Source organism: Cynara cardunculus, assembly GCF_001531365.2.
Source record: "Cynara cardunculus var. scolymus isolate 2C chromosome LG 8, CcrdV1, whole genome shotgun sequence".
Classification (NCBI taxonomy): domain Eukaryota; kingdom Viridiplantae; phylum Streptophyta; class Magnoliopsida; order Asterales; family Asteraceae; genus Cynara; species Cynara cardunculus.
This window is the reverse complement of record NC_037535.1, coordinates 4,380,962-4,408,866: the sequence shown is the minus strand read 5'-3', so window position 1 is coordinate 4,408,866 and position 27,905 is coordinate 4,380,962. Positions and strand designations below refer to the sequence as shown.

Sequence of the window (27,905 nt, the reverse complement as noted above, 5' to 3'; positions counted from 1 at the left end):
TCAGTTTAACTCTTATTTCACACGATCCTTTGTCTAATAAAATGATTCAGACCATACATTTACATTTATTTTTGGAATTTTTAAAAAGAAATATTATATTTACTTCAGTTGCATTAATATAGTTGGTCATTTTGATTTTAACCTCGACGGATGCTTATGTTTTTTAACACAAATTTAATTACTTCTACAAAAATAGTTACTATACCTAGAACTTTTGCCATCAAACAATTGATGTACCATTACTAGGACGCTCTTTTTGCCTTCAATGGAGGAGGATCAAACGAAAACGGTACCTATTTAAAAGAACATGAAAACCAACGAATCACATGATTTTACACTAACATCGCATACAAAATCACATGTGATTCAAACAACCTTACCCGGCGACCTGAAGGCGCAGCTACAAGTTGTCCGGACACTTTTTTTAACCATCAATGTAAAATCACATGTGATTTTACACATGATTTGCCCGTTTTTGTGTTCTTTTGAATAGGTACCGTTCTCGTTTGATCTTGCCTCTACATATAGATAGATAGATAGATAAATAGATAGATGTATTTTCCAATACTAGTGAAATTAGCCAATATTTTGCTGTGGTATCAACATCCTACACTGATAATTAAATCAACACATGTAACGGGAAATAAATCACCAAAAAACCTAATACCGAACATCATGTTTTCTACCAACAAATACTTCTGCAAAGCAAACTCAAGCGTTGACGTATACAAACCTATGAAAAGATTGAAGCCTATCAAGGACCTAAACTTAATACAAAATTTCAGTAGCTTAATACTAATACATACAACAATTCAACATCCATAAAAGGATCATAAAGACTCAGAGTGTTAACTTTTGAATACTGAGTTCCTTGAGAGAACTTGCTAATCTCTGGAACACTTTCAGGTTATGACCAACTTTATCCTGCACCCACAACAATCACTCACATTATTTTTTATATCATATTATAAGAAAATCCAATTCTTTCTATTTTTAATCACTACTACTACTATTGTTATTATTAAATCAAAGCCATACCTCCCTTAGCACTTCAAGTCTTTCCAAAATTGGAACAAGCTTTGAACAAAATGAATCTAGGTCTTCTACAGCTTCTTCCTTTGAACCATATGTAAGTGCTTTTACAGCTTCACCAGATTCAGATGATGATGATGATGAACTGCCAAATAAACCACTCACTTAATAAATGATTCCATATCATCAAAACCAACCAGGAGGAACATGTGCAATACCTGTTTTGGAAATGGATGAGAAAAATGTTCAACAAGTTCTCTGCAAGCAGAAGCACCAGCGTGATAAGCCGATCCCTATTTCCAGCAATCCGGCACATTTCCACCATCGTAATGTACCTCCTGCACATCACGGAACATGTAAATTAGAATTAAAAGGTTTTACAAGAACCCATGGTATTGTCTCGATCCTTCTACTTTTATTTATTAGTTTATTTTATTTTATTTTATTTTTTTATAATTCTATAAAATATGATGCTGAGCGGCTCATGAGTCATGATAAGGCATAACTATAGCCAAAACTACAAGTATTTCTCCAAGTTGCTGAGCCACCTATGACAAATCCTTTTTCATGTAGATTAAGCAACTACATAAGATCTAGCAATTGTGGAGAACATCCAATTTGAACCACAGATACAAGCAATTCCAGTACCTTTTTTGAATATTGTCTGATGAAGCAACTTGATCTTCAAGAACACACATGTTAATAATTTCATCCACCTCTTGGCGCGGTAGTTCGTTTATGTCTTGAATCTGAAGCACATAGAACAGATACATTAAGATTAAAGCTCACATGGCAATAAGATATAAAAGCAACTATGAAGACTTGTGACCTTGTTAAGCAATATAGATTTTTCCTCGGCGGCATTTTCAAGAGCAGTGGTCACGGAGTTAAGAAGATAACCAAGCAAACTTAACGTCGGTTGCTGCTGTCCCACCAATGCACTATAATCAGTTGAATTGTTGGAAACCTGGTCACAGCAACGTGGTTAGACGTACAGATGTATTAGAAACGGTCAAAAGAGCAAACTATATTAACATAGCCATGCTACACGCACCTGAAGTCTCAATGATTTCTTTTTAACAAGAAAGTAGAGATAAGAGCTCAGGCTAAAGCACAGACGAAATGCACTCAATTCAGACTTCCTCTGTTTCTGAAAATCCTATGTGGAGAGAGAAGAAAAAAGATTAGATGTGATGTTACTAAAAGTCCATATATTACTAATAATGCTCAATTATCAAGGTGCCATAAATAAAACTTACTGATTGAGCTGAAGAAAGAAATGTTGAATCACGTGAAAAAAGAGTGTGCATCAATCCAAAAAGTCCTTGAACAAAACCGTACTCAGCACCTTCCTCGTATGGCCAAACCTAAAGAGTAAAACAGCAAATACATAAGAAACAAAAATATTGAGGACAGGTATAACAGAAGATACATGTTCTTCCGTTTGAGGATCCACAAGGTGTTCCTTGTACAATGTTTCATGATATCAAGAATTCCCTCGCTGGCCTTAATTTCTGCTACATTTGAGGCATGAAGATAATTGGACACCCTGTCGTTCAGAGCATAAAGAAGAACATATACTAGAGCAAGCATTGCTGGGATATCTACGCATAATAGTAAAGAAAAATGCAGATTGCAAACCTTGCTAAGTATACCAACAACAAGGTTAATCTGTTCCATTGCCAATTCATCAGCATCAGAAACATCTTGGTGAAGAACTTGATCGAAAAGTAGTTGATGACCTTTGACAAAGTCTATCACTTCACGAACAACTTTATTCTTCACCTACAAAACATCAAGGTTAATAATACCAAGGTGCTACCGAACAAAGCCAGAAAACCATTACGGCAGAAAAAACTAAGAAAGCAAAGTGGAAAAAAGGAAGATGAAGAAGAAGCTCACCTCAAAAAAGTCCGATGATTCAACCAATGAAGTCAAAGAGAACACCAATCGCAATAATGGAGATATAATCATTCTTTGTCTGTGAACATCGGCAAATGAATCTTTCCCGAAACTAGTGTCGAAACGTCTTAGGTTCCCCTGTGTGAAGATCCAACTTTAGCGTAGATCACTTTTGGAAAACTTAAATCAGAACTCAGAAGCATAACAAAACTGACCTTGATGTGCATGTTGTGTGTCATGCATGAAGCAATATGCTCAAATGCACCCATAGAGAAAAGAATCTGAGCCCCTGATTTACCATACTTGTGGCTAATTCTCAATAGCAAAGCAAGTTCTGCCTCAAGAGCACACAAGCGTTGTAATGGATCTATAGAATGCATGTTATCCTTCATGACAGAAAAATCAAAAGATGAATTTAGAGTTTAGACCGACAAATAAAAGCAGACGGCACAAGAACAGCCCTATAGGCTGCATACATACATCATACAAATTAAGAACAAATTTAATACATGCAATCAAATATAAATTCTGAATCAACAAAATCTATGTAAATATGACTGCTAGATTGTTCAACTTCAGAAAATTCAGTCCATAGCATACATGTTGCTTGTTATACATTGTATCTTTGAAAAATCAATTAGTAGTCAATATCAATTTTTCCCCATAAACAAATAGAAAAACAATAATAAGTGGCAGGACTTAACTTCAATTAAGAGATACTCTGGTTTGTCAAAGAATAAATACAAGATTTGGGTGTGGGTGTGGGGATATATAGAACATACAAGGGCGAGGGATCCAGATGGAGAAGTGAATGCCTAACTACACATCTTCTGCCATCTGCAAATTTGACCACATAATTAAGATTATACATCTTAACAAATTAATTATGTATTTCCTCTATTATGATTAGTTGTACATTATTTAGTTGCCAACTATATCTTGCTACACAAAGGAAAGATTTGTTAGATTTGATTTAAAGTAAATGATAGTTGTTCTTAGTTTTTAAGGGACTTGATTTTGCTTGCCATAATTTCCATAAGCCAAAATAATCTTCAGCAGTACTCTAATTTGTGAAATCACACACAATAGACATTTATGGAAAGCATTCTCCCACATACAACACATAAGACCTGCATATGTCCTTTTGGGTGGACGTATAGGGAGGTCGTGTGCTAGATAAGGCTTCCACAACCACTAGAGTGAAATTCCTAAACAGCAACCATTTTAGATTAATGTATGATAAATGTATTCAATAGAATAATATTGCAGGCTTATAATGAACAGCCACCATAAAATATAAGTTTTCATGTTTCTTCAAACAAACTAGAAAATTATTAATCAAAGAATTGAATTACATAGCACAGGGTTTGCTAACATGAACGCAATTGAAGAATTGGTTGTTCTTTCAACTCTGGCATCTTATGTTGGGAGGTGAGGTCCCTAACAGAAGATGTTTTCATTATCACATGTTAGTCAATTAACTTACACAAGTCAGCCAACACTTCCCTATGGGATGTTTTCATTATCACATGTTAGTCAATTAACTTACACAAGTCAGCCAACACTTCCCTATGGCTCTCTTTCATGCTATAATTGATATGAATTGGTATTCTTATTTCTCTAGATTTCATACACGATCAACGGTTTATATCAGAAGTGTTATAGAAATGCTTCCTTTAGGTTGCGTCTTATGTTCCTCAACTGACAATCTACTCTACTCTTTCTTAAATATTCTTCTAGCATTCCAGGTATAATGCAAAAATCCTACTAGTTGTGTAACTAATTTTCTTGCACAAGCCTTGAGACAAGTTAACAGTGACTTTCTATTTATTTTTATCATCAAAATAAAGGTCTGGACAAACCTACCACATAATATGAAATACGAAAAGAGATTCCCAAGGAAGGTGTGAAGAATTTACAAACATTATAATAAATTATTAGAAACAACAAATTTGAGAGCGATCAAATGTCTCAAACAGTAAGGGGGGGAACCTGATATGAAACATTGCTGATGTTCATGAGGCAAGACCTCAGAAAGCCTCTGCTTTGAAGCTGACCTAAGAAAAACTTTTCATGGTCAATACAAATCATCGCATCCAGAACAAAGAGGGCCATTATCTTTCCCGATTCACTGCCTTGAGTTGCATCTTTAATAGCCTTGATATCAGTTGCATTGAAACAAAGGAAAACAATGTCAGCTGGAGCCCAATGTATGTATATATATGTGTGTATACAAGGCACATTACATATGTGCTGTATGCGGCTGCTAATATGGTACTGAAAATACATCCATGTCAAAATTATTTTACAGAATAACCGTGATAAATCAACAAATATAAATTGCACAGCATCATGTACTTCAAACATTATTTTCTTAAAAATCATGCATCTAATATAAGAGTTCAGGACAGAATACTAGCATGCAGAACACCCTGATGAGTTATACAAGCATTGAAGTGATACCTCAATTCACATCCAATAAAGTATCATCATGCTTGCACAACAAAAAGAATCCAAGATATCAAGCAACTCAATACAGCTAAACTAAAAGAGTACATTTGGAGTTCAATTTTGTGGACACAAAGCAAACGAGGCACAATAAGATTTGTGCACCTCAGATAATGGTTAAACAGATACTACACCAACAGATATGAAGTGTTACAATCAGATATATGTGTATATAGCAAGTGGACTACCAATCAAGTAGTGTTGAGGAGAGTTCACACATGACTTCTGTCCAGGTGTCATGATAACTAATCAAGGGACATGACCCAAACAATCATTTTGCTAAACAACTTCAAGACCGAAACATTATGTTCTGCTACCTCATAGCTCAAAACTCCTCTGTAAAATATGGATCTCTTTTGTGGTGGGTGAGGGATTGAAACTACAACTACTTGAGATGTCCCACTGAAACTGCAATATTTCATTCTTGTAAAATTTTCAAGCTAAAGTACTTTACTTGTCAATTGCGTTTCTTATCAATAACATTGACCTCGTCCACACGGTTCCCCAATTGAAATGTGTTTTAGATACCAGACAACAGCAAACATCTTTTTAGTTTATAAGTAGAGTCAAACTTTGCAAATTTTATGGGATAGCAATACAAGCCAACATAAATGTATATATTCAACTGATTTGAGTACCTCAATCACCGTCCTTAAGAGCATTCACATAATAATATATCCCTATTCTTCCACCACCAATCTATAATATTACTTTCATGGCAAAATATCACTATGATAAGTTACTATAAGACCCTTTATCCAAAAAAAACTTACTATAAGACCGTTGACCTGGCAATAACACCTGCAGCACCTTACATTACACATCTTGTTATCACAAGGAGAAAATAATATATGAATGATATCAATTTTAGCAAGCAAAAGAAAACTGGTAGGCCTGCCAAGAATAACAGGTAGCACATAACTTGAAATGTGATGCCATCAATAAGACAAACAGTACAAAATAACTCATCAATGATCAGAACTTATTCCTGGATGCCAGCCACAAGAGAGGATACGACTTACGAGTGTGCATGTGTGGATGACGTATGTATATAGAATGTAGAATACCATATGCAAAGTTAAAGAAATTATTTCAGAGCAATATACAACATCATCGGACATACTCTATCCAACAAAAAGAGTAAGGGGCGCACCAAATCTAAAATTGACTGAGCTTCTTTTCTTAGGATAGATAAGTTTGCATGGGCCAGTTCGGCCTGATCCTGGTCAATCTGAACAAAAGCAAAATGTTAGTCTCCATTGCCAACAGTTGTACAAATAAACTAGTAAAGTAACCAATGATGCTGCCATTATATGAGAGTTGACAAAAACCCACAATTTCATTATCATTGAATTTAGAACCTTCTCACCTTCTCAAGATCCAAATCTCCACTATCTTGCTCATCTATCAACAACGATTGCAGGACAGTAGTAGGAACGTCTGGATCCAGTATGTGCTGACAGTACTGGAAGTAGCTTAGAAGCAATGTGTATTGGCTAAAAGTTGGACATGGTAAAAAGAGTCAGGCATCATTCAAAATTTTATTAGCAACAGGAATGGTGAATTTCTAGCTAGTTAACTAGAAGTCTAGAACCATACCGTCTCCTCAATGCTTCTGAAGTATCATGTCTCAGAATTGCCATCATAATCTTAAAAAGGATAGAGTGACATGCACCATTTGACAGTCGCTTTGTCATAATCACATCAAGACATGTGACTGTGTCAGAATTCAAGACACTTGGGCTGACAAACCTCTCATCGCGCAGTTTTGCCATGCATGTAATTGAAACCTTGAGATAAAAATATTCAAAATCATCAAGCAGCACTATGGAAAATATAAGGGACAACCACAGGATATCTGTATGGCTTGTGATAAAGGAATCCGTAAAATAAATCAGCTTATAATTTAACTCATATCTATTGCAAATAATAGCTGTATTTTTTCCTTACAAAAAGCTGGAAATCAGAAACAAATTTTCTGTTAAAACTAATGGATAGCAAATGACTTTTCTGGAACACTTCCAAGATTTTGTGATAATTCTAAGGTCAAAATTGTTCTATTCTACAAATGAAGTTCCGATCATCACTTTTCTCCCTATCTCAACCCCACCCCCAACCAAAGAAAAATAAATGAACAAAAGTGAAGTGTGAATGCAAAGCAATCATAATGCAGGTCCAACTTTTAAATTCATCTCCTTCAACTAATGATGCCAATACTACCCTATTAAAAGACTATCAAAGGAGAAAATAAAACCGTGACCATTAATAGGTCATATCAACTAGTAACCACAAAACAAACACAAATCAATGTACCATTCCACCATGACACCAACAAAATCAAATATTTCAAAAAACCAAGACGAGATTCTATGACCTCTACCAGTCTCAGGTTCATGAACAACATGTAGCACCAGTAAAATCAACTTATCAAACAAGCATCTTCTTCATATCTTGCTCCATTCTAATACTCGAAAGTTGAAATCTCTATCACTCTATCATCTCCTTTCTGTCATTCTTTGTCTTCATTTTTTTTGTCAAGGCTGAAGTACGAGGAAAGATATGATTTATATAAACAGATCCAACTGAGAACATGATAATGTTCTTTGTCTACTTGTTTAACAATGTAGAACTTCAACTTTAATAACTAATATCATACTATGCTAGTACTGCAAATCTACGGAACTGTAATTCCCTTGTAAAAAAAGAAAAACTGTTTTACCTAAGGATTAAATAACAGGAATTTTGTAAATAATGACACCCTTTTTCTGTATACCCTGAGCAGGCTTTCAGAATGAGTCATTATGTAGCTTACGTGTTCCCAAAGATGAAGCATATGGGCTGACGGTCATGCCAACTTCTCCAGAGGTATGCAGTTCAATCAGAAAATGAAGTCACGTTTAGAAGCAGATAATATTTAGAACCAAACATAAAAGTTGTACCAAATATGAAGAGTTTACATAGTTGAAGCACAGAATCTGCATGTCATTGACAGCACGAAGACTTGGCATAATTACAATATGCGCAAATACATTTAGTTACCTGAGTTAACATCACCGCCATCTTTAACGAACAATCTGGAGAACTAGAAGCATTTAAAGATGTGTCAAGCAACCTGTTGGCAAGGACAAAAACAATTATGACACGATTTCATAAATACAAAAAAAGTAGATAACATTATCTCAGGGAGAGAGAGCTGACGCACAGAAACAATATTTCAGATCGATTTTCCATTAAGGATATCCTTCTTGAAGCTGAAACCTGATAAACAGACCATACACACAGCAGTTATTCAGATTACCGTGTAAAAGAAACTACATATAAAATGACACATAAGAGGTTAGCAACAGTAATATCGGAAAGGAAAAGAAAACACAAAGGTAAGAGGAGAGAAAAAGGGTCCATTCACCTCAACAATTTGTGACCATCCTGTCAACATATGGAGTTGAGCAGCCTGCTCTTCAAGGTTCTTGTTGTGTTTCCAAGCCCATCGCAGTAATTGCTGAACGTTATTTCTCACTTCGGTCAGTTCAACTTCACTGCCAAAGGAACTCAGCTGTGGATTGTCAAGATTGCATTTCTGAAGGAGAAAAGGAGGCAGGAAATGAAATATACTCATGAGGTAAGATAGATGTGGCCCAGAGAGTCAATCAAGCAATATTGAGAGATAGAAGTATGACTCGAGAAGAAAATGAAAACAAAATTAGATACCTGCCAAAGAGTGTCTCGGAAAGCATTTAGGTCAATCAACCGATCCCCTCGTTCCGAGTAGTAATAAACACCTCCCTTTTCATATGTTGCTGGATTCCCGAGTATATCGTCGGCCTACAAAAAGAATTTCATCATATAAGGACGATGAAATGTCATACGAGCTGTAATGAAAGCCGAAGAAATACTTGGCGCTTACCACTGGTCCAAATTTTATGTGAGAAAGAACTTCAGAATGCTTCACCGTTGTATCTGGAGATCTGAACTGGATTATTTCAAGCAATTCTAATACCTGCATTAGAATTTCAAATCAATATTAGTAAACTAGCTTTACTCTTCCAAGGAGGTACATGAAATGAAATAGGAACCAAATAAATAATTATCATTACAAATTACACCATGAAATTCCTATCCCTTGAAATTAAGTTCCTATATGCCCTACTTATTACACCAACTAAATCCCTAGATGGATAAATTAAATTCAAATGGGATCATTCATAGTCACTGATATATAATAGACGAAGACAAGGTTGGGTGAATACCACGTACTAATGGAAAAGCCTAACAACCATGTATCTCCCTCTCCCACTCAAATGAGTCCGAATCACATATACGACATGATACATAATCTATATAAACTATATAGGGGAAAGATATCTCAGCACCATTTGTGTCCGAAACCATGTCCCATGAGAGTTAATTGACACACGTTCCCACTCCCCACAAGTGCCAAATCAACAATAGGAAAAGGCATCGACATGTTGCAGCCAAGTAGTGAGCACCATACCTTACACCTGCCAATGGCTCTGCTTGCAGTATCTTCAGGACTACTCTGAAGGAGGGGGTGAAGAATTTTATTATCACTGTCATATTCGGTTTCACCTCGCCCAAACAAATGACCAACAATGCTGTGACACACTTCTCGGTGGCTGGAAGATGTTGCATTGCCAACATGCAATTCAAGTGCTAAAAGCTTCAACAGCCACGCTCTCTGAATCAATGAAGAAAATGCTTATTTCAGTCGATAATAAGTCTGGCAATACTTAGCAGAAATCCCCAACGCATATTTGAGGGAAAATGACAAACATTACCCAAGGCCAAAATGAAGAAAAAACAGAATAAATTTTGATTTCCATAAGAAATACTCGGAGACAATTAATGATTTGCTTAGTGTCTAGAATGTTAAACAAGTTTAGTGTCTAGAATGTTAAACAAGTTCTTTTTACATTTCTTACATCAGGATGACAACCACAAATCTGCTTTATGGAGTGCATCAGTCCTTAAATAACTGCAAATACACCTCCATATGGATATTTCTATTATTGACAACATAGAGTAATCTTGCCAAAAAAAACTGCTGTATGGATCTTTATAGATTTTGCAATTACACCAAATTCGTATGCATATTTGTTTTTTTGCAGCAAACATCACATATGAACAATGAAAAGATGCAAAAATACACCCAAAGACGAAAGAGAGTGTACGCCACAAAAAAGAGCTTGCATCTACAAACAAAACGAAGCTGGGTTACTTTATAACCACGTTCATGATTTCATCTGATGCAACATATTCTACACAAGGTAACATACCCTACTCAACATAAACATAAAACAGTCATTTCAGATCATACTCAAAGGCGCTGCCATTCTCAATTTAGGTGACCACACCAACTGCCATTTCTCAAGTTCCAACTTCCAACTAAAATTTTCAATATTGATCCACAATCACATCATAACACCTTTAAGAGTAATATTAAGGATGAGGGTAAGGGGAAATGAAAAGGGGAAGAAAGAGATCGTCATACTCCGCCACAGAGATGATCTGCCAATCTTTATGCATCACCGCTACAGCATAATACCCACCCATATGAAAAAAGAAACAAGAATATGCAAAAGCTGACAGCATTCTAAACTATTTCAATGCCATAAATTACAGTTGTTTAAATAACTTGAACTGCATATGTGTACATGTTTGTATGTATACATAAGGACGCAAGATCTATTCACTACTGTGGGGGCTACTTTGTGTACATATCAAAGAAGCAAAGCTATACAAAGCAGACAGCATTCAAAATTGTTTCAAGCCCATAAATTACGCATTCTTTCAAAATCTCAAATAAAATATTTATGCATACATGCAAACGTATAAATGCATGTACTTTTCAATACATTTGGAAAGCAGGGGCTACTGTGGTCACTTTGCTGGGATTAGCACTTTGGCATGGAAGAGTAGATGATTCAACTAGAAGGAACTCAGCTGATCATCTGTGTATTCCAAACTGGTTTAGGAATATAAAGTTAATTTAAGCTAAGAATACATGCAATCACCATTTTCCGGTCTCACAACATTAATTTCCTACCGTACACCAATGGAACTCACCATTTTCCGGCCTCACAACATTAATTTCCTACCATACACCAATGGAACGAGTGGGCAAGCAAGAAGTTTCAAAACCCACAGCTGCATAAACTACAACATTGCCATATAGAACAAAGAAAAAGATGACATATTTGTACACAACCGCTCTAGCTTGATCTCATTTGAAGATTGTTAAACCGTGGATAAACTAAGAAACGTATGCAAGAACACAAGCCATCTCATACCAGAAAGTTGATGAGCAATGAAATATCAAGTGTTGCCAAGTCAAACCTGATGCAGAGAGCTGATTCGAAGTGGCTGAGTGCTATTTCTTTTTGGTAGTGGTGCAACACCAATGTTATCCAGATGCTGTAAATGCAGATTTAGATAATTGCATAATCAATGGAAATACTGCCCCAGTTCTGGAAGAAAACCTCTTACCTTGACAAAAAATCGATACTTCTTGGTACTAAGAAGATCAATGGTTGGGCCACATGTGAGTGGATCCGAACATAATTCGTAAAGCAGCTACAGAAGAACATAACTTGTCCGAGTAAGTAGCAACAGACAAAGAGTACCAATATATCTAAAATAGTTGGGACTGCCTAACCTGAAATCCGAATTCATGAAGCAATGCATTGACATCAGGCTTTGGTAGCATTTCCAGAATATCAAGTACAACCTTCAAACAACTGATATGACAAAAAGAATAATATAAAGCATATAAGACAATATAAAGAAATTGAAGATGAAACAAATGCGATAAAAAATTCCAACCTGTAATTAAAAAATACCTGTAGTTGAATTTTGGCTGTAACACTGTCCTCTCTACAGGGGAATCGAGGTCAAACTTCAGCAAGAAATGTGTTATATTGGGGGCTGGGCGACCAATGTTATCAATGAGAAGCTGCAATGTGAAGGAAGAAATATATAGAATATTCAACAGAAAAGGAACATAAATTTGATCTTCGCCTCATCCCAAAAAAACAAGGATAAGGCAAAAATACTAACTTGCATTATAAGCACGCCCGGATCATCACAGCTGTTTTCTATAACTTGACACCCTTCAGATCTTAGCTCCAGACAAGCAGCATAATCTTCAACCAGAAGACTAACAGAATTGGATTTTAGTAGCAACGGAACAAGGCCAACCATGCGAGAACTGTTACATGCAAAAACTACAAGGTCATTCTTAGGTCACAAACATACCAGATACATCTAAGAAACAATAGTGCATCTATGATCCAAGCAAGGACAAAAATTAAAAGCCTGAGTATGGTGAATAGCAAGGGATACCTTAAGATGCTCATTATTTTTATGGAACGTAGTTGAATTTGCGGAAGAAAATCATATCTGATGTATTCCAAAAGAGCTACAATCTGATTATGATCTTGAGAAAGTATAACATCGAAAGGCTGCAACAGAACGATCAACAAGTACATACGACATAAGGTGTTGTGACCGAGAAAATAAGGATGAATAGAAAATCAATAAGAAAACTAAATCAGGCATCCAGAAACAAATTACAAAAGCAAGACTTAAACAGTAACTAATAATGTTATTCTGATGTCATTAGCATATTCAATCAAAAAATATATATCATGACGGATCTACGATGGTGATATTGTATGTGACCTATTGAGAGTATACCACAGGAGTTGGTAATTTCTAGGAGCTTCATTCTGAGCATCTCAAATAGTTTTTGTAAATTGTGATGTTTCATTAGTTCTAGCAAGTCTAACTAGCCATAGATAGAATTCTGTGGTTTTCGTCGCCCTAGATGCTTATGCACCACACTGGCAATGTAGCAAACAACATACAAGTATGCTAGATATGTCGCAATTAAGTTTGAATTTTTTATAATAACATGTAGCACAACCCAAATTTTACAATTTGAGAACCATCTTACACTGACTCATGCTAGAACCTTCGAAGGAAATAGATAACATAAATGATAATAAACAACTTTTTTTTGGTTGCATGGTAACCTGGTATAGGGGACGCCAAAAATCAGAAACTGATAAATCCTTCTCCAAGACAAGGATTATAATTTCCAGAGATAGGAGCACAGCTTTTTCTAGAAGTAAACCATAAGTATGATTGGTCCGGTCAGCAATTATAGCATCCACTCCAGGCAAAAGAATACCCATAATATTTCGAAACACAGTCTTCCCACTCATGAAGTCCTGTAAACATCATAAATGGAGAAAAATATACGCATGGATAAGTAACAAATAGTTTCCAAAGTCAATATCATCACACAACTCAGAAGATTTATATGTAACAAGAAGGGGGGGACAAATGCGGCATACGGTAAGGCGTGGTAGTACAGATTAAAGAACATTTCTCCAACATAGAGCACACCTTAAATCCACAAAAAAGAAGCTCGGAGAACAATAGAACACCTATTAGATGTTCTCTAATCTACAAACAGCAAGATTAGAAAACCTATAATGCTCTCTGACATTGTGTTCTCAAGTTCTTTATTTGGAGAGAAAGGAGGTGATTTGGAAGGTGATGAAGAGAAGGTAAAAAAACATCGTGTTCTAGGAGTTCTTTTTTTTTTTTTTGGAGAAAAGAGAAAGGAACCAGATGGGAAGTTTTAAGTGATTTCTCTCCAAAACTTTCCTCCCAAATTTGAGAAGATTCAAAGAGAAAGGAAAGGGTTTATAATATTTGTAATTATTAAATTGTTCCTGACCTAACTTATTATTATTATATATGTATATACACACCTCTTAAAGGAAAGGAAGAGTATAATTGTAAAATTGTTAATATTATTTCCCTTTTTCTCCAACTCGGCAACACAAAGAAAAAAAATGACTTCTTTCCGACTCAAAGACCACACTGAAACAAATTATTGTCCTCTATTTTCTCTCCAAACTCGAGAAAATGATTAATACAGTAAGCTGGATGGCAAGTCCTTTTCGCATAAAATAATCAAATTACAATCCGATATTTGGTGTTGTTTGGCAATTGCTGAATGGTTTGGTACAGAATGATTAATAGGCTCTCATGATATAGTGCAAAATGAAATATAATTGTTTGGTAATTGTGTACAATGAAATATGGCTCTTAATGGTTAAGGGAGATTCAGGATACAAAATCATTCAGAGGGTTTTAGAACAATTAAGAGGCAGACTTTTTTTTTGCCAAACAAGATTCACCTCTTAACGATTCAGAGGTTGCCTCTTGATGGAACTATTAAGAGGTAAACAAACAACCCTCCTTGTTTGAAGATTATAACCAAATGCAGAATGTGGGCAAACCAGGTATGCTACACACCACCTCAATCAGCAAGCCACGTATTCTGAAAGAACCACCAAAAGAAGAATCCACAGAAAGATCATCCATGAACAGTTATGGGTCGGTACAAAGAGAAGCAATTACTGAAAGATGACCTTGCAATAAAGTTCCATAAATACTTAACATAATGTGCAATGATTAAAAAGCAACCAGAAAAGCATCATTGGAACCAACACTAGAGCCACATACACAGCAAAGGAATTAAATTAAAAATTCCAGTGGCCAAATCAGCATCAAATCAACAAGCATGGCTTCTGTTAGAAAAACACCAATTATAAGTCAAGCTGAGACTTGACCACATAATAAAAACACAAAGCAAAATAGAAAATACTTCAACCAAGTTGATGACAACATTAGGCAAGTGTAGCACAGACAAAAGAAGACAGACACAAGAAAATAGATTTATCACATTCCCCGTCTTTTTCCTACGACATGTGATTTTACCAAATTCTGCTTAACAGTATCAGCCTTCAGGAAAACTAGCCATAGGCTGATAAAGTATTCATATGCATGAGATATATGAATTATATGAATAAAACCAAGGGGGGAAGTGAAAAGGGAGAAAAATAAGTGTAGTATGTCATAAAAATGAAGAAACCAGTGAGTAAGAAGTGCACTGCATGAAATGATTGGAATATCATCAGCTACAAGAATAAATTAGCTTACTTTGAGCAATTCTATGACAGGAAGCTGCAACTGCAGTGGAGTTGATTGTGGTGCCGACAGCTGAGACTGACTGACCACAACGTCAATATCTTCATCTTTTATGTCATACATACTCAATATCCTGCATATATTACACCAATATATAAGTGATATCAATAAAATTCTCAGTAAAAAAACTAGAACTAACCAAAACAACTATAACAACATTGCTAAACAAGAAGATATCCTCTCACGTGCAACAAAAGTAGAGCCCAAAATAAGGCTAAAAACTAAGAGAGTTACAGCACAGACACCAGGGCTATCTTCATTGGTAATTCCCACAGCATAAACAGGTAAGTACCAAAGGAAGTCCATAGACCGGAACATCAACTTACATTTGAAAATGTTGGAGACATGCAACAACTAATTGCCATTTCTCAGAAGAATCTGCATAGGCCCTTTGGGGAAATGGCCCAAACACATGATCATATATGAACCTGAAGATGCCTATAAACCTGCCAAACAATCCACATAAGTTCAGAAGAAGAAGTATTGGCAGAAAAAGAGAAAAACATGTTGAGGAAAATGTTAAAGTATGCGAATCATTACCTACGTCCTCTATCAGCTGCATCCCTTTCTTCAGCAATAAGAGCATTTAACAGATTTAGGAATGAGATTGTGGATGGGTAATGCTCACTTCTTGCTTCTACTTCATTTAACTCAAACCTCATATCATAAACCTGTTGGGGTCAAATCATTGCAACTCTTTCCATCACATATCAAACCAATGTAGTTGATGTTAATTTATCTACACGTTAATTTAAATCAACAGATCACACAGATCTGTGTGAGTCTCCACCAGAAGATCTGTTAACATGTAAAAGAAAGAAATAGAACTTCAAGAAATGCCTTTCCACAGCAACAACTCTTTTCAACCCAAAATAAGAGGATAAGAGACAGTACAGGTAAACATCCTAGTATAGTAGTATGTACAAAAAAAGAGTGTGATTTGTAGTCAAAAGTTCTTAGTCATCTTATAAATCATTAACTAGTTTTGGTAGATCATGCAAAACCAACCTGAGAGGCCATCATTTGTGTACCATGCCCAACTTGAGGTCCAACGACTACTGGTAAATCATACTGCTCAAGGAAACCCCAAATAGTGTCTTTCAAGTTTGGAGAAACATGAATGAAAGTTGATATCGAATTACGCAAAGCACCCTACAACGCAACATAAAACATGTGAAAAAAAGTGGTTAGCATTCAAATTCCAGAAGCGTCTTTGAACTTTCAAAGACCAGTAGAAAAACAAAACTCAGAAAGGCTTTACGGAAGATATCAGCAGATATGAACAGACCTTAAGATAAGGAGGCACATTTTCATAACTAAGAAGTTTAAATAACGGCTCAATATCAGGAAACCATGCCTTTCTTTCAATAGGGTTCCCATTCTCGACAACCTATCAACCAAGAGAAAGAGAACACTGCAGACCAGTTAGTAAAAGTTCATGCTCATAAGGCAGATAATTGTACCACTAATGGTAAGAAATATCGCAATGAACATTAGTTGGCATTATCTTTCACCACTCTAATATCCAAACCCTGTAAAAGGCAGTAATGCAAAACTAATGAAATGTTTCTTAGAAGATTCCCTAAAAAACATGACATGTGCCACCAATTGAAGAAAGACATGAGGAATAAAAAATTAAGTTAATGATAACATTACTAAGTGAAAAACTAGGTCATTTCATTGATATTACTAAGAGTGGATTTCATCCCATTGCCTACTTACAGGTCATCCAACTTTTTAGTAGAAGAACAATACTTGCTTTGTCGACAACTGGATCGACCAAAAACCCGCTTCAGGAGATGCCAGTAGCAAACACGGCATATCAACCTCAAAGCGGATAAAAAACGAGAGTAGGTTTATATTAATTATGGTTGTAAAATATCAATTTCTACATGAAAAGATTGAGTTTGAATGACCAAATTCGACCAACTATTACTGAAATATAACATAAAACAACAGAACACCTTTCGAAGAACAGATAGATAAGCAACAAGAGCTTTTGCATCTCCCTCTTGAAACTCCGGTAATATTGGCCCTGCACTTTGAAGGGATTGCTTGAACTTCTCCTCATAAATAGATAAGCAATCAAACAAAGTGCTCCAGGAAATAGAGCGAAACGTTCTGCCCTGCAGTAACTCGTACACTTTGGAAGCACCCTCCTCACTTGAAGCCTGAAAGTGGATAAGTCAAACAACTTGGAAACCACATCATTGATCATAAGAACTTTGTAGATACTAATAAGTCGGGTTACAGATACACCTACCAACGTACTAAGCATCTTCAAAAATGCCACAAGTGTCTGAAAATTAGTGTGATCCTCTCCAGCAAACTTTACAAATGTCCACAGGACATCATTGCCAGATAATAGTTCAGGTTCTTTCTGTGGTAAACATCAAGAAGTGTAAGGAGCACTGATCGAAAGCAATCTTTAAGTAAAACAATTATGAACTGAAATATAGGAACAGCTGGACACCTCAATGCATCCAAAGTCCTATGTAAACATCTCAATAGAAATGCAAAAGAAATTATATATCTTACAACCATTTTGCAGTATATATCATAAATAATTCAGCTGAACAAAATTTAAATAATGTTTTACTACATGTTCCCAGTGTCCTAAAAAAGTTCATGGCTAAAACAAATATACCAAGCACATGTATCATCTATGTAACATGAGATCTCTATTTTTTCCACCATAAAAACTACTGCCTATTAAGGCTGAGCGAGTATAAACACAGAACAACTGAACATATAAAGATGGAGACTTAAAGTGATATTTTCAGGTGAGCATAACCTGCTTGTATTAATATAAACGCTCCAAATCTATTCATGTGAACCTGTAAGTGAAAATACAAAGAAAAAGTATACTGACCTCATAGATTTCACTAACAAACTCCAGGAGAGAGACAAAAGTTTGGGGGGCAGATTCAGTAGTTTGCTGAGATTGCATGTTACCATCCAGAACATAATCATGTGAACCAGACATTTTGTACGGACTAAGAGCAGTCATAGCCTTCTCCTTTGTTTCTTTCACCTACCAACCATGTTAAAACCATCATATCAGGGCAAACATATTTAAACAGAAAAATGAGAAGTCCTGACCTGGGCAGAAAGACAATTTTATTACGACTCAAGCTCAAGATATTGTGTAGTATTGATGAATTATAAGATCACAATCAAAAGATATGTTGTACATGAGGGTGGCAAATTGCACATTTCACATCAAAACTTTCTTGATCCAACAACACCAATTTCAGTGTAGCAATGAAAATTCCATTTGAACCTTTAAAACTTATTAGACACTATGTAATGGAAGGGAGTGAGGGAATAACAATTAGCTAGCATGTGCCTTCTCCCATCCTGTGGACATGGTTGGTGCTAAAAGAGATCCAGACTAGCAAATATGTTTTGCTAAAATCCAGTCTAAGTGGCAATTCTGAACATGTAGCAATACATAGATTTAGGATACTACAGCTCAATTGAGCTTTAACCCCGTCACATGGATAGTAGTACTAAACTACTCGTATTAGGGTAGAAATTGTACTTGGTTCTCTTATGCACGTCGTTGCTTTAGTGGATGCATTATCAGTACTGCTGCATAACGGAATCGCTATATCTAATGTTACATCTGCAAAATCTATGATTCAATGAACTATATGTTTCCCTCCAGACAATCGTGTTCATTGTCCTCTTTATTTTTTGTGGAACCATAGTTGAGATGGCAACAAATTTAAACATGGAGATGCATTTATATTCTCAACTGATATTATTACAAATATGGAACAAACAGCTTATGGTTAATCAGAAAGTAAACCCATTCTGCAGCCCACACATTGAGAGGAGTGGCATTTTGGTATCATAAGGGTGCTTTCTGGAACATGGATCATGCAACGCAAATGTAAAAATCTGACGATGTAAAGTTGGTTTTCTATTAAATGAACCAACATAATCTTCTGGAATTCCGGTAATGGATTATGAAGAAATTAGATGGAGAGAACAATCTATTTTCGCCAGACTAATAAAATGTACAGAAACCAATGTAGATTCATGGCATCCACAAATACATGGTACAAACTACTACACATACCTGGTATACATAAAACACATATAAGAAGACATGACTGACCTTGTCCCTAGCAAGTGGATGAGACAGAAAGGATGTTATCAGCTTGTGCAAGTACGCATTATACATGTAGATCATATCCTCGTCATCATTCTGGAAACATATAACGACATGAAGTTACATTCAGTAGAGATACAGTGCATAAAAAATATTTCTAACAGGTTGCAGCATAGGAATGCAATAAAGACAAATGGAAGGTAAGTGAGGATCTTATGGAGTACAAGGAATTAAGAATAGATGTACACATGAAATATCAAATATTTAGAATATTCTGCACATTATGGTATTGGTAGTATTGTCATGAAAAGTTCCCTAACCTAATAAAACCAAACCAACCCAGTATTATCTATAACCTGAAATACACAGCAAACTTCACCAGTACCAATGACTAAAAGTTGAATTTCTGAAGTAAAAACAACTTTAGCATGACAACTAAATGTAGATGCCTAGACCAACCACCAGATAGCCAATGTCATATTCATCTAAAGCAGTGATCTTATAGTTTTTTTAAAGTAAGCCAAAACCAATAAATGAACAAGACAATATCAGATTCAAAAGCATGTAGTTGGGTTGCCTATAAATAGAACGATGACACTTGAATTGAAGCAATCATGGAACTTAAAGATCTAATCTACGTAATATTGAATATGCAGCTGCAGTGGATTATTGATACTCCTATTATAACAATAAGGGTCACAATCCACTACCCCCGTTTGCCTTCTGTTCTCAAAAATTCTAGTGGAGTTGTCCATGAGCAGCAGGAAACACAAACAAACCTAACTACCTTACACTAACTGATTGCTTTCATTCAAGTAATGCCCAACGCCAATATGCCTTTGTCCCAATCAGGCATCAGTTGTGAAGGGTAAAAATGAGTAACACCATAATGCATAAAAAATTTGAGAAAAGGAAAAATGATACAATTGATAATTTTCAGAGAAAAATTAATGTCAACATATAAATAGTAATAACAAAAGATCCATTAAACCAACCTTTTAAGGCTGACTACTAGTTAGATAGCTCGGCCAGGAAAATTAGCCCAAAAATCACTAAGATAGGCACCTGTAAAGCATATGCTAATACGCTTGTTAGGTTGTTAGTTTGTAACTAATCATTTAACAGAACTCTTACTATTTTTAGTAAACAGCAACTGCTTCTATCCATACACTCACCAATTTACCACTGCTCAGGTAATTCACTTGTATTACTTTCTTTGTCGACAACGAGAAAAGCTACTTACTAATAGTTTCTACCTATTTTCAATAAATTAACAGCTTAGCATGTTGACCACCTGGCATATTTACTCTGTTCTGCAAACTAAACTAGATAGCTTTCTCATCCTGCCTGCCAGTAAACCTATTGTCTTACTAGAGAACAAACCTTACTCCTGGAATTTTCTTTTTTAAACCTTAGTTGAACTATGAGGACATTTAGCAATGCATGCTACCTATGGACACCACGCTGGCATACTTTTATGTGGATAATCTTTGAATGAAATTTCCAGAACCAGCAGTCGCCATTACAGATGAAAGAATGAGTAAATTTGCATTACAATTGGACATGCTTAGGACCCTTTCCATGCAGAGATCGCTGGTTTTTATGCTAGCTCGCCAGGCCATACTCTCTCATGCTTTATCCTAGCTTATACTTCCAAATGAAATAGATTAACCCAGCTTGTACACCATTGACGCATGCACGCATAATTTGTTTTCCAAATTACCTGTTATATATTACCTATCTTATTGCCGGTTTGCACACACCTTGCATCGTGCACAAGCGGGGGTCTTTGCGGAAAGTGATGCAGATTTACATGAATCACATAACACAAAGTAGGTAATGACAAAAAGAAAGAAGGTTTCTAACTATGTCTTGTTTTAACTTTTAACTTTGTTCCTGAAGACTTCAAAATTTAAAAACCAAGCATTAAACACAAAAACAAACCTGATAGGCTGGTGTTCGAAGAACTGTGTTGAGCAAATACTGGAAAACGTTGCTCGAGAAAACAACTTCCAGGCACGAACTTATATTTCTCACATCATTAGTTGTCTCCCTTGCATCAGTTACATCTTGTATTATCATCAAGTGCACAGCCCATGCAAGTCTAACACAGTGCATACAGCCCTCAATCATCTGATCATTCCCAATAGCCATCACCTATTGGAAAAACACAGCTAACAGGTTCCAAATTATGGTCAAGAGTTATTAGTAGTAGAGAACAGAAAGGGTTTGCACTTACGGTTTCCTGGAAATCATGCCTAAATGAAACATCCTGTGCCAAGATAGACATCTTGTCTGGTGATGCACTCAGAGCATCTGATATCAATGAAATTATAAGAGAAAAAAGAAGACTGTACGTGATCTGCAAAAGATAAAGGTCCATCAGTTACTACGGCTGCCTAAGAAAGGATGTATAAAATAGAGTAGTGTTCTTGTACATGTAAGAGTAGAACATGAAAAGACTTGGTATTTCAGGTCAAATTATTCAAGTCAAGTCCAATGCACTATTTCTCCTCTTTCGTCACTAGAAATATATTGGAGCAGTTACACACATTTCCAATGGAGTATAACCTGGCTAGACAGAGGAGCAGTTTCCTTGTAAATAATACCACGCATAAATGTTTTTGGGAAGCCATTCCAAAATACTTTCACACAACAGGCTCCAACACCATAATCCCATTCCCAACAAGAAGAATGACATGAGAGAGGAAGAGAATTGAAATTAAGAACAAAACATACCTGGTTCTTTACAATGTCAGTACAGCCACCAATGTCCCCTGCACTATCTTTCAAAGTCGTAAAAACATCTTTTACTTCTTTTGGGCCTGTAAACAAAGCACTCCAGCAATTAAAAAATATGTTCGTTTAGGTGAAAAAACAACAGAACAATTCAAATCACTTATAATCTCACCTGTTTAGCTAACACAGTGATAAGATTTTTATCTTTCAATGGGATCAAAGCCTACAACATTTTAACACAATGCAAGGTAGAGATTCGGTAGCCAGGCCAATCATGTATGTCTTTGAGCATGCTTGAATTTGCATTTAGTCGGTACATCATGTATTCAATATACTCAGCATATGTTGGTATGACTCTTTTAAGGATAGATTACTGATGATTTTTCTATTTTTCTTCGATCTCTTCTTCCTTCACTTTTTTCTTTCGCTCAAATAAGTTACAATAATAACGGATTTGACCCTAAGAGGTCATGGGAGGTTTCCAAACCTGGATCCAACACTCACTATTTTCTAATATTCCTAATTGTATCCCCAACAAGCATTAGCTCTCCCTGAAAAGGAGGTGGTCCAGCCACACCTTCCAGTACAGCTACCTTGGAAGATGCATCTTGGGTTGACATATAGTGCAACTTGTCATCTATAAGCTCATCTTTGATCACAGTAATCAAACACTTGATCCTAACATTCACTATTCTCCTATCATCTTTATTCTTCAGAAACCAGAAAGCCACTACTTAGTACTTATGAAGTAAATGAGATATCCCAGGGAGCTGGCAACAATTACATATTGAACCTGCATTCAGTTCACAACTAAAAAAAGGGGCATCTAAAGTTGGTAGTCTTCAAGGCTGCAGCTACACTGCACAAAAAAACACATTGAGGAGCATCGGTAGTCTGCAAGGACCTATGGCACTTTATGTTGAACAAAGAGTGTGCATTACATGCTACTGTTACCCATTTTCAGTCCTCGTAGTGGGATTGTGAATCAGGTAAAGATATAACTTTTTAGACTTCAAAGTGCAGTCTTACAAAACTATTTAATTCTCAGTTCAGTGAGTGTTATGTCCTGCTTGGTTCTGTGCTATTTGTTTTGCTGACTGGCATTATCAATCTGATTATGTTGATGGACTGATACATCTCAATTACTCCACAGCAATAATAATAAACACATTAGTGTGAAAGATATGTACGTTAAACAGTGTAACTCAGAAGACGAATAGTGAAATGTTCATATCGAGGTAAAATGGATGGTGCATAAAAGAAAACTTTAACTTAAAGTGTCAACAAAGAATTAAAGACATCAAAACCAAGTAATCAAGAGAATGTAGGTTCAAAAGCATAACTATGATGGAAGATTATTCTTCTAAAGTACAAAAACATTTGGAAGCAATGACAGACATATAACATTAGATCAGCTACTGCTGCAAGTAACTTTAGGCTTCCACTGTAGAAATTTACCATATGTAGGACAACCATTTGATAAAGAACTTGAAATGCCTTTTTCAAGCAACTTGAAGATGTATATAACAAAAGAGAAAATCGAAAGCGTCGTTAAATAACTTACTTGCACGTACAACCAACAGCGATAGAACAAGACAGTGACCAAGAATGAGTCTCTCCCTGCAAACAACAGCTCGCCTTTCCACAAGAGCACCCCTAGGGTCGAGAATATAGCGCTCAGAATTAGGCCCACCAAGACCAGCTGGTTCTTCTCGATTTAGTTCCTAGAATTGAATACAAGCATCATGATCCACAGATATCAACCATGCACTAACTGAAACTGTAATCACGTCACCTATGTTAACAAAGTTTGTAAAGAGTTCATCGGGTTTTTCTTCTCCAAAAAATGAACTTGCCAACTGCTAAGACTAATTCTTGTTCGATTTTGGACCATGGCCATATGTTACCAGTTCCGGAGCCCACTTAGTAGGCCATCTTTGGCTGATCGATCTCAATATTATATTAATTTCAAGAAAAACAGAGAATATATTTTAATTGATACAACAAAAGGAAGATTAAGGCATAGAACAATAAACAGGCATTGGGGACAGGGGAAGAAGACAGAGAAAAGTAGAAAACAACAGAGGAAAGACCTCCAGGTCCAGTTTATATTGATAATGCAAAAACATAGTTATTTTGGTTAAAACACCCATCCTATATCAGCAACTCCCACGATAAAAAAATGATAAGGAATAAGAAGCTATCAAACTATTTAACAATGCCTCTACCCAAATTTAGTGTAGTAATTTTTCTTTTAAATTTAACCTTCTTATCAAAATACAAGTTCAGATTCCACTTTGCCTATATCATTTACAGAGGCCCATTGTCTTAGAAGAGATGCTTCATAAATGAGCAACAAATAACATTATCTAGCCCAATCAAATAGCGATGTAATTTGAAAAAACACAATCATTTAAGGGTTTTTTCTCTACATGATGTTTGTCATTTGCAATGCCGGAATTTGATCAGCAGCAGGGGAAGCATGTCAACCAACTATTTACAAATCTAAATCAAACTCAAATATGTTTAACGCCTGCCAAATCATGAACTAGAAACTTCCCTAACATATTGACAGGAGCTCATTATTTGAGAAAACAAGTTTCAACTCTATTGACAGCTATATAATACTACTCCATGGAGATCCTTGGCCAGTCGACCATGAAGAAAAATAATAAAAAAATACAATTTATATATGCACGATATGTTACATCTGCATAACAAAGCATCAACAGAATCATGACCATTTTCTTCCCCTGATGTGAAAACATGTTAAGAAGCTTAAGCTCTCAAACCATGGAACTTCACATAAAAGTGGAATGTCAAGCTTAATTGCTGGCATAGTCAAGAAAAGAGGAGAAAAAGAAGAGAAGGAATATCATAAGAAAAGAATAAGTTAAGTACATCCTTATGAAAACTTGGAAGTTTCTTGTGTTTGCCTTCTTCAAGAGAAACCACATAAAACCACGCAAGAATATTTCACCCAACAAACTCCACGGTTCTCACAACTATGGGGTAGAATGTTAAGTTTGAATTTCAAGTATTAAAATCACTCAATATCTGAATCAAGCTTTGGAAATCCATGCTAGATTTCATGACATTTTACCAAGACAAGCATGGAATTATCATCCTAGACATGATACAGATCCAGATTTTATCACCTTATAATAGAGATTTGCACTTGAAGCATTCACATGACACTTACTCTAATCCGAAGGCCAACCAAGTATGGATGTTAGAAGAAACCAAGTTGCAAAAAAAAATTGCTTACAAGGACATTACACTATGGGCTATGGCATATACAGCAGCCAGCAATGGGACATCTAAGATAAACTTAGCCTAAAATGAATCCAACCTTTTTCGCACAAAATGAAGTTTATTTTCTAGGGGACCGGTAACTTTAGTTTGACAAAACTCCTCCACAAAAGAGAAAGCACCGAGAAGAAATACATTGATTGGGGAGTGAATAGCAAAGTAGATGAGGCATAAAAGTATGTCAATATCTAGAATCTAATATATCACTTGTGTAGTCCACACTTCAACCTTGGAAATCTGCATAATTTGTGTTTTGTAAAAATGCTTAGGAGCCTGCGTTTCTGCCTAGTAACATCTACTCTTCGTATAGGCAACTAGTCAGATCTCAAGAATTAATCTAAAACGGGAGTTCTAAAGCAATGCGCACAAAAAAACTATAGGCAAAATGCAACGTGAGATAAAAATAACATAAGGACAGATAGATTACCTTTATTAGAGAAATCAGCCGTTGTCGAAGCCCATTATTAATTAGATCTTCAACATATTTTAAAATGTCAGCTAGAAGATCAGCCTCAAGTCCCTGATCAAGCACAATTGCCTACAATATGCAAATAATAACATAAATAATGACTGTTGTAATAGCAGGAAGATTCTCCAACCCCAGGACAAAAAAATAGATTGGTTGGAGCGAAATGGAAGACGAAAAGATACCCGTAACAGTGTATAAAGTGCTGTTATTAAATCTCTTCTCTCTGTATACCAAAGCCCCGCTGCAAGACGTAAAATGTCCAATGGCCCACGCCCAAGTAATCCCCACTACATGAAAGTGATGCATTTTTACCAATCAAATAAGAGAATCCAACTCAAGCAACACTGAATAACTAGATGATAAAAGAAGGTCTACCTCTTGATTGGCAGAAACAAGCAGTCGCACACAGTCTATCTCATTGAGATGGAGATCATCACTCAGCTTAAGAGCCTACAATTATATGTCGTTAAATCATGGGAACAACGGACTACTCGTGAAAAATCTGCCCCCGTCCAAAACAAAAAATATACATGTACACTCAACTTTTATGGTCAAATTGATGAATTGCTGGGTGGATTAGTTGAAGTTTCAGAAAAAACCAACCCACAAAGTTGATTTGTTTAAACTGTAACTAGATTCCCTTTTCCTGACTTCTACAATTTGACCATATAAGTCGTTTTCTTATCTACATGAAAGCTAAAAGGAGAGCAGCAATTGAAGTATGTAAACTAACAATTTGAACATCCTGATCGTCGAGTGGGATTGGTCCTGAATCAGGAAGCCTAACTTCTTTCGACTCAACTTGTGCTCTGTCAGAAGGCTTCGGAGGCTACATATGAATTTTAAAACAAAACTTCATAATTATGAACAGAAAAAAGAAAAGACTTATGAATTACATGTCTGACATGATATGAACCAATAAACATATATTCCCCTGAAGATAAACTACATGGTTAACTAAATCAATCTACCTCTTCATTCATAATGTGACACGTAAATGTATATACAAGCACTTAAGGTAAAATATACATGAAATTTCAGCTTCCCTCTTTCTATATCTGTTTTTTACTATAAACTCTCTAATAACAGCATAGGATGAGAATTGCTCTTTTTGCTAATTGGATTCCGAATATCAGTTCAATATCTAACAAAAGAAATGAAAGTTTTGCTTATGCTAAATAGAAACCCATAAAATTGAGTTTGGCTAATACTACTCTTCCCCTTTCCAAGATTAAAAAAGAAAACCTAATTTTATATTTATGTAAATTCCAGTCATCATCAAATGTAAAATAGATGCGGATTCTTTTACAAATTCAACATCAAGATGATACTGTCCGTGGCAATTGCTACAAACTCAATAGAGCTACCAAGTTTCTTCTCTAGAGCACTTAAAACCGATATCAATTTTTCATGATGTTGTACATTCAACATGTACCTCCTTTGCCAAAAGGGAGTGAGTGTCAATCAAGCTAGGATAAAACCGAAATAGTACAACTAAAAATTCAACAGATGTTCGTACCGGAAATGACAGGAGAGACTTGAGAGATGGAAGGGAGTGACGAATAGCATGAATGAGCTCAATCCTCTGCGACGGCGATGGAGGAGTGGAGCCTAAGAGTGTAGACTCGATGATAGAGAGCAGTTGCTTAGCTGACACCATCGCCGATTCCGGCGCCGTCGAAGAGGAAGCCTTGGACAGAAATAGAAAGGCGGGAAATTGCCCTAGTTTGATTCAGCCGG

At 35.9% G+C, this 27,905-nt stretch overlaps 1 protein-coding gene across 3 annotated transcripts; it reads right to left on the bottom strand.

Annotated features, from left to right (window-relative positions):
* Nucleotides 1–556: 556 nt before the first annotated feature.
* Nucleotides 557–27,905, bottom strand: LOC112517295 (nuclear pore complex protein NUP205). Of its 3 annotated transcripts, XM_025124681.1 has the most exons (45): nucleotides 27,685–27,905; nucleotides 26,899–26,994; nucleotides 26,541–26,615; nucleotides 26,348–26,452; nucleotides 26,124–26,234; nucleotides 23,949–24,108; nucleotides 22,385–22,470; nucleotides 21,885–22,007; nucleotides 21,590–21,802; nucleotides 19,652–19,741; nucleotides 18,398–18,559; nucleotides 17,789–17,905; nucleotides 17,490–17,696; nucleotides 16,814–16,915; nucleotides 16,534–16,677; nucleotides 16,066–16,196; nucleotides 15,852–15,971; nucleotides 15,478–15,598; nucleotides 13,494–13,691; nucleotides 12,802–12,920; nucleotides 12,517–12,667; nucleotides 12,300–12,412; nucleotides 12,116–12,197; nucleotides 11,947–12,033; nucleotides 11,797–11,874; nucleotides 9,935–10,138; nucleotides 9,347–9,439; nucleotides 9,151–9,264; nucleotides 8,849–9,019; nucleotides 8,645–8,700; nucleotides 8,482–8,554; nucleotides 7,042–7,232; nucleotides 6,812–6,938; nucleotides 6,596–6,673; nucleotides 4,927–5,091; nucleotides 3,150–3,320; nucleotides 2,935–3,072; nucleotides 2,674–2,817; nucleotides 2,292–2,399; nucleotides 2,087–2,191; nucleotides 1,862–1,999; nucleotides 1,681–1,781; nucleotides 1,251–1,370; nucleotides 1,039–1,177; nucleotides 557–924 (listed from the first exon to the last, which is right to left on the bottom strand). In XM_025124681.1, exons 1-45 carry the CDS (start codon nucleotides 27,823–27,825, stop codon nucleotides 841–843), a joined length of 5,652 nt encoding a protein of 1,883 aa, XP_024980449.1. In that variant the 5' UTR covers nucleotides 27,826–27,905; the 3' UTR covers nucleotides 557–840. The 3 variants fall into 3 exon arrangements, with proteins under 3 accessions (XP_024980449.1, XP_024980451.1, XP_024980452.1); XM_025124683.1 differs by lacking the exons at nucleotides 22,385–22,470; nucleotides 23,949–24,108; nucleotides 26,124–26,234; ... (2 more) ...; nucleotides 26,899–26,994; nucleotides 27,685–27,905 and having other exon boundaries at nucleotides 21,590–21,819; nucleotides 21,885–21,945; XM_025124684.1 differs by lacking the exons at nucleotides 21,590–21,802; nucleotides 21,885–22,007; nucleotides 22,385–22,470; ... (4 more) ...; nucleotides 26,899–26,994; nucleotides 27,685–27,905 and adding an exon at nucleotides 20,641–20,705.

What these genes read in the sequence shown, in the direction of transcription:
- LOC112517295 (XM_025124681.1), bottom strand. Translation starts at nt 27,825, where the DNA reads ATGGTGTCAGCTAAGCAACTGCTCTCTATCATCGAGTCTACACTCTTA. An exon ending in GCTGTTGGTTGTACGTGCAA is followed by an intron (nt 22,471 to 23,948) that starts GTAAGTTATTTA and finishes CTTTGTTTACAG; the next exon opens with GCCCAAAAGAAGTAAAAGAT. An exon ending in GGCATGATTTCCAGGAAACC is followed by an intron (nt 21,803 to 21,884) that starts GTAAGTGCAAAC and finishes TTTTTCCAATAG; the next exon opens with GTGATGGCTATTGGGAATGA.